This window comes from Neomonachus schauinslandi, chromosome 2, assembly GCF_002201575.2.
Source record: "Neomonachus schauinslandi chromosome 2, ASM220157v2, whole genome shotgun sequence".
NCBI lineage: Eukaryota > Metazoa > Chordata > Mammalia > Carnivora > Phocidae > Neomonachus > Neomonachus schauinslandi.
This window is the reverse complement of record NC_058404.1, coordinates 202694447-202700666: the sequence shown is the minus strand read 5'-3', so window position 1 is coordinate 202700666 and position 6220 is coordinate 202694447. Positions and strand designations below refer to the sequence as shown.

At 46.5% G+C, this 6220-nt stretch overlaps 1 protein-coding gene across 1 annotated transcript in view; it reads left to right on the top strand.

Moving 5' to 3' along the window:
* Positions 1-365: 365 nt before the first annotated feature.
* Positions 366-6220, top strand: part of NSD2 (nuclear receptor binding SET domain protein 2) — a 60228-nt gene continuing 54373 nt past the window's right edge. Inside the window, 3 exon segments of the mRNA XM_021677717.1 lie at positions 366-381; positions 384-961; positions 4253-4415. Coding sequence (XP_021533392.1) covers positions 366-381; positions 384-961; positions 4253-4415 — 757 coding nt within the window.

The window sequence follows — 6220 nt, the reverse complement described above, 5'->3', positions numbered from 1 at the left end:
TAATGGTGAGCTCCCCATTGAACAGTGATTGAGCCGACTGAAGCAAGTGTCCACAGCCACATTGCTGGTTGGTGGTGGTGGCACGACTTGTGTCTCCGTGCCTGACTTTTGTGTCCCCTCCCCCCCTTAAAAATTGTCACTGTTCCTTTCCTTTCAGCTTTATCATTTTGTGATTCTGTCTCATTTTTATGGCATTAGAACTCTCTCCTGTTTATGATGGAAGTATCATAAATGCCTCAAAACAAATAACCACACAAAGGTGTAGAGGTGTTGGCATACTTGTGTTAGGTTTTAAACATAATGTTTCTTTTTATTTTTGTTTTTCTAATACTGTAGTGTTCTAAGAACGGAAGCATCTGGGCTGAATGGAATTTAGCATCAAAAAAGTCCTCTTTCTGTTCAGAAAGTTGTAAAGTACATAAAGATGAAGCAGGCACCAGAAATCCTTGGCAATACAAATGGAAAGACTCAGAACTGTGAAGTGAATCGTGAATGTTCTGTATTCCTCAGCAAAGCCCACCTCTCTACCAGTCTGCAGGAGGGGGTCATGCAAAAATTTAATGGCCATGATGCCCTTCCCTTTATTCCATCTGAGAAGCTGAAAGACCTAACTTCCCGTGTATTTAATGGAGAACCTGGTGCTCATGATGCCAAATTACGTTTTGAGTCCCAGGAAGGGAAAGGACTTGGGACACCGCCTAACACCACCCCTATCAAAAATGGCTCTCCGGAAATTAAGCTGAAGATCACCAAAACATACATGAATGGGAAACCTCTCTTTGAATCTTCAATTTGTGGTGACGGTGCTGCTGCTGTGTCCCAGTCAGAAGAAAATGGACAAAAACCAGAAAATAAGGCAAGAAGGAGCAGGAAGAGAAGCATAAAATATGACTCCTTACTGGAGCAGGGTCTTGTTGAAGCAGCACTGGTGTCCAAGATCTCAAGTCCCTCAGATAAAAAGGTACCTGTGAGGAGTTGGGGCCAGGGTAGGGTCGAGTGCAGCAGCTAGTTACCGTGAACTAAACCACGCGAGGGTGCCTCTGCGTGCGGGGTGGGGTGGAGGGGAGGAGAGGCCACCGTGCGTCTGCTCTCCAACTCTCCCTGTGTGCACACGGCCGACCGTGGGGCCTGGGCTGTGCCTGGGGCCCCACTTCAGGAAACCCTGGCATTGCCTCCCTCAAGCCTCACGGCAGCCGGTTGAGCCAGTCGTGAGGCCTGGAGAGATTAAGTAAGTGTTCAAGATTAAAATGGCTAAAGAGAGGTAAGACCAGTTTCCAAACCCCCGTCTGGCCAGTTCCAGAGCCCTTGACCTTTAGGCTGTGCTGTTTTCATGGATCTTCTCTCCGGAGACATTCTTTAGCCTAATTATGGAGGTGTGTTGGGATCTAGCATGGGGCTTCTTCAGTTTATACCATCTGAGGAGTGGGAAGCAGAGCTGTGTTGTGCAAGTGCTCTTGTCCTTCCACTTGGTTCACCGTCCACTTGTCTCCTCTACCAGATGGTCCAGCACGTGGTCTGCCCCCTTGATGGCTGGGGCTGTCTTACACCTTCACACTCTTGGTTCCTAGTGCAGAGCCCAGCACTTGAACACATCTGAGCAAGTGTTCAGTCATCTAGCACTGGGTGGAAACCTCTAACTTATAATGAAGGAATGTAGTGGTTTATGTTCCTGTGTCTTTTTTTTTTTTTTAAAGATTTTATTTATTTATTTGACAGAGAAAGACACAGCGAGAGAGGGAACACAAACGGGGAGTGGGAGAGGGAGAAGCAGACTCCCTGCCGAGCAGGGAGCCTGATGCGGGACTCGATCCCGGGACTCCAGGATCATGACCTGAGCCGAAGGCAGTCGCTCAACCAACTGAGCCACCCAGGCGCCCCTTTTTTTTTTTTAAGATTTTATTTATTTATTTGACAGAGAGAGAGACAGTGAGAGAGGGAACACAAGCAGGGGGAATGGGAGAGGGAGAAGCGGGCTTCCCACCGAGCAGGGAGCCCGGTGCGGGGCTCGATCCCAGGACCCTGAGATCATGACCTGAGCTGAAGGCAGACACTTAACCGACTGAGCCACCCAGGCGCCCCAGTGTCCCTGTGTCTTAAAGTGGCACTCAGGATGGCCCACTACTTAAATGCGTATTAGCCATAGAAAAGAGCTGGGCAGCTTTGGCCTTGGCAGAAGGAGGTAGGGAGGGTGCCAGGGGCTGACAGTCTATATATAGTCTGTATGAACAGAATCTGGAAGGTGCCTGGTGCCCATTGGTATTTAGTTGAAGCTCCAGGCTCACTTGCAGGGGTGGACAAAAGAAACCTGAAACCAGTTTGGGTTGGAATATTTAATCATCACCAAGGTTGGAATATTTAGTTTAAAATTACTCTTGAGGAATTTTATTTACAATTTCCACAGATAAGAGGGGAAATGGCCACAGTTTCCTTGAAATCATTAAAATAAAGATTTTTTAAGGGTTTAAAAAAAGTGTTTTAAGTGCTCAGGAGCTGTTTAGCTTTTGCTAATATAATTACAAGAGTGAATTTTTTATTTTTAAATTTTATTTTTAAAATATTTATTTATTTGACAGAGTAAGAGAGAGGGAGAGAGAGAGAGCACAAGTAGGCAAAGCAGTAGCAGAGGCAGAGGGAGAAAGAGAAGCAGGCTCCCCACCGAGCAGGGAGCCCGATGCGGGACTCCATCCCAGGACCCTGGGACCATGACCTAAGCCGAAGGCAGACGCTTCACCAGCTGAGCCGCCCAGCCACCCCTGCGACAGTGAATTTTTTAAAAGATCAGTTTAGTGAGCTGGGCTGCTACAGGGGTTTTTTGAAGTGCCCATGGTTGTGGGGGACCTCACTCTTTCATTGGGGAAGAGGCCGGTGCAAGTGATTCCTAGCTCTGCTGCTTGGTTTTGTGAAAACGTGGGTAAAATACCTGAATTTTGACTCTCCCTCTTCAGCGTGGGGGCGGTACTACTCATCCTCATGGGGCCGCCGTGTTGCTTAGATGACACAGGAATGTAAAGCTGGGCGCTTGCTGTGGGGGAGCCAGCTGGCATTTTTTTGAAAGTGTGTATGTGGCAGCTCTGGGCCCTTCCGACCATGCACACTGATCTTTTTAACAGCTAGTGAGATTTCAAAGCTGCTGTCCTTGGTTTACAGACAAGGAAACCGAAGCCCAACAAGTTCAGCAACTTGCCCAAGTATGTAGAGCTCTTATGGGAAAGCTCAGGAATTCACTCACACTCACGAGGAGTCCAGGAGTCAAACTGACTGTGTGTGGGGTGTCAGTGGCCCTGGTCAGGTCTCCAGCTTCCTAAGTGACCTGTGTTCTGAGGTGGAGAAACTGAGGCTTAGAGCCCCAGGACTCAGATCACAAATGGAGCTGAGACTTGCTGCCAAGCCCTCCTGATGTCCTTGCCACTCTGGGTCCTTTCCTGCTGGGTGATGCACATGCTCCAGAGGACTGACAAACACGTGGCTCGGGAGCGGGAGGGTCAGGATATGAATTTGATCCATGAACATTTTCCTTGGCCAGGTGAATAAAGCACCATTAAAGACCATCAACCAGGGGCGCCTGGGTGGCTCAGTCGTTAAGCGACTGCCTTCAGCTCAGGTCATGATCCCAAGGTCCTGGGATCAAGCCCCGCATCGGGCTTCCTGCTCCGCGGGAAGCCTGCTTCTCCCTCTCCCACTCCCCCTGCTTGTGTTCCCTCTCTCGCTGTGTCTCTCTCTGTAAAATAAATAAATAAAATCTTTAAAAAAAAAAAAAAAAAAAAGACTATCAACCAGGCCATGGAAGTAGATTTATGTAGGGCTCTTCATAATGTTGAGTACCTACTGTGTGTGCCAGGCACTGTGCTGATTCTTTAGCTAGGGCAAGGGACAATTTTGATGAAGTGATAGCAGGGGAAGCATGCTCCTTTTTTTTTTTTAAGATTTTATTTATTTGAGAGAAAAAGACTGAGAGCACAAGTTGGGGGGAAGGGGCAGAGGGAGAGGGAGAAGCAGACTCCCCACTGAGCAGGAGCCCAATGTGGGGTTTGATCCCAGGACTCTGAGATCATGACCTGAGCTAAAGGCATATGCTTAATCAACTGAGCCACCCAGGCGCCCCAAGCATGCTCTTTTTTTAGTGTGTGTGTGTGTGTGTGTGTGTGTGTGTGTGTGTGTTTTAAACCTCTAGCCTGATTAATCTTTGGATAGAAGGCTGGATTTAGGGGTACTTATTGGATGTGTTAGTATGTCTTTTGTTGTTCATTTTCAGATTACAGCTAAGAAAGAGTCCTGTCCAAATACTGGCAGAGACAAAGACCACCTGTTGAAATATAATGTCGGTGATTTGGTGTGGTCCAAAGTGTCCGGTTACCCTTGGTGGCCATGCATGGTTTCTGCTGATCCACTCCTTCACAACTATACCAAACTTAAAGGTATTGTGTTTTTGCACTGTTGTTTCATCTTTCTCTTTCTGCACTTAATCTTTCTAATGTCCAAACTTTTTTCTTACTCTTCCATAGCCCTACTATGGTTCTTTTTTATTTAAAAAAATTGTGCTAAAATACACATAACATAAACTCTACCGTCTTGACCATTTTTAAGTGCACAGCTCAGTGGTATTAAACACATTCACATTGCTGAGTGGTCATCACCACCATCCATCCCACGACTCACTCATCTTGTGAATCTGAACCTCCGTGTCCATTCAGGAATAACTCCCCATTCCCGCTCCTCCCAGCACCTGGTACCCACTGTTCTATAGTTTGTCTACTTTTTGTAGTTTGGTTTGCAATTCCCTAAGGATTAGTGATGCTGAGCATCTTTTCTTGTGCTTATTGGCCATTTGTATATCTCTGAAGAAATGTCTATCTACTCCTTTGCCCATATGTGAATTGGATTTTGTTTTTTTGTTGTTGAATTTACAGTGGGTGGTTCATTTTTGCAACTTTAAAGTGAATAATTGGTTCAGATGTAACACACTGCCATTTCTTTTTATATCCAACTCAGATATGTACTTTATCTGATTGAATTAATAGAGAAGTAGTCTTGGCTTTATATTGCTTTTTAGGTTTTATGATAATTTATTGTTTAGATAAACAGTGATTGCTTATTTCAGCATGATTTTCAGAAATTATATTTTATACTAAGTTTGGGTTATAAAAATGTCCCAGTTTATTTTTTAGGCCTGTGGGAAGAAGGAAAAAACTAGAAATGATCTTCTTTGGCATCATGAAACTTGGGAATATAAATTGGTCTATGGAGCAATTGAAGAACACATTAGGGATATAATATGTTATGATACAGATTAGAGCAGATGCAAATTTAAGTATTAATTGGGGAGCTCACAAAACATAAAAGCTCGTGTGTTTTTGGAGGGAAAAATGAGTTCAGGTGGTTTGAGATTCTTCTAGAAAGTTCTTCCAGAGTAAAGTTTGAATTTAGTTTGAGGAAGGTGATAAATGGTGAGCACAGTGTTGGAGCTGAGCCAGGGTAGTGCCCAACTGACCTGTGCACCCTTCAGAATTGTGGGTGACTGGAGCTGTGGGCTGGGCCAGGCGGGCTTCTTGGCCTCTTGGTACTGCTGATCAGTCAGCCTTATATGGCTTCTTAGTGGTACGTGAGTACATGTCCCCTCCTGTTCTTTGGCTGGAGGCCTGAGCTCTCACAGGAGTGGCATTGCTGCTCCCACTACGAGTTGGGGTGCTGTTGGCTTGCTGTGTGAAGCAGATGGCTGCTGGGGATGGGGTATACGGGGGTGCCTACCTGGCAAACAGACATGAGAGGGGGTGGGTTCAGAACGGAGAGGACCATGCTCGAGTCCTGAGTGCCTCTGAGTCCTGTCTAGCCTTCTTCCCCCGGGGGCTGGTTCGACTTTGCTTTGAGGCTCAGGAAAGCACATCTGCTTAGGACTTGTAGTGGCCAGAGAAGAACCTTTGGGCCGGCTTCAGCTCTGACTCCATGGAGGACCTTTGGCATCCTTAGCTTGCCAGAATTGGGGAGTCCCTTCCATGAGGCTTCAGGGACCCCAGGATGTACCCCAGAGGCATCTAGACTTGGTAGAATATGAAAAAAACTATCAGTTGAGACAGAGGCTGGGCAGGCACACAGGTGTGCGCCTGAGGTGTTGCTGGTTCCTTCCCAGCTCTCTAAAACCACGCAGCAAAGCGAAGTAGAAGTCACGGTGGGCTCTATGACTTCACGCCACTGGTCTGCCTAGCACATCACAAGCAATTCCTTT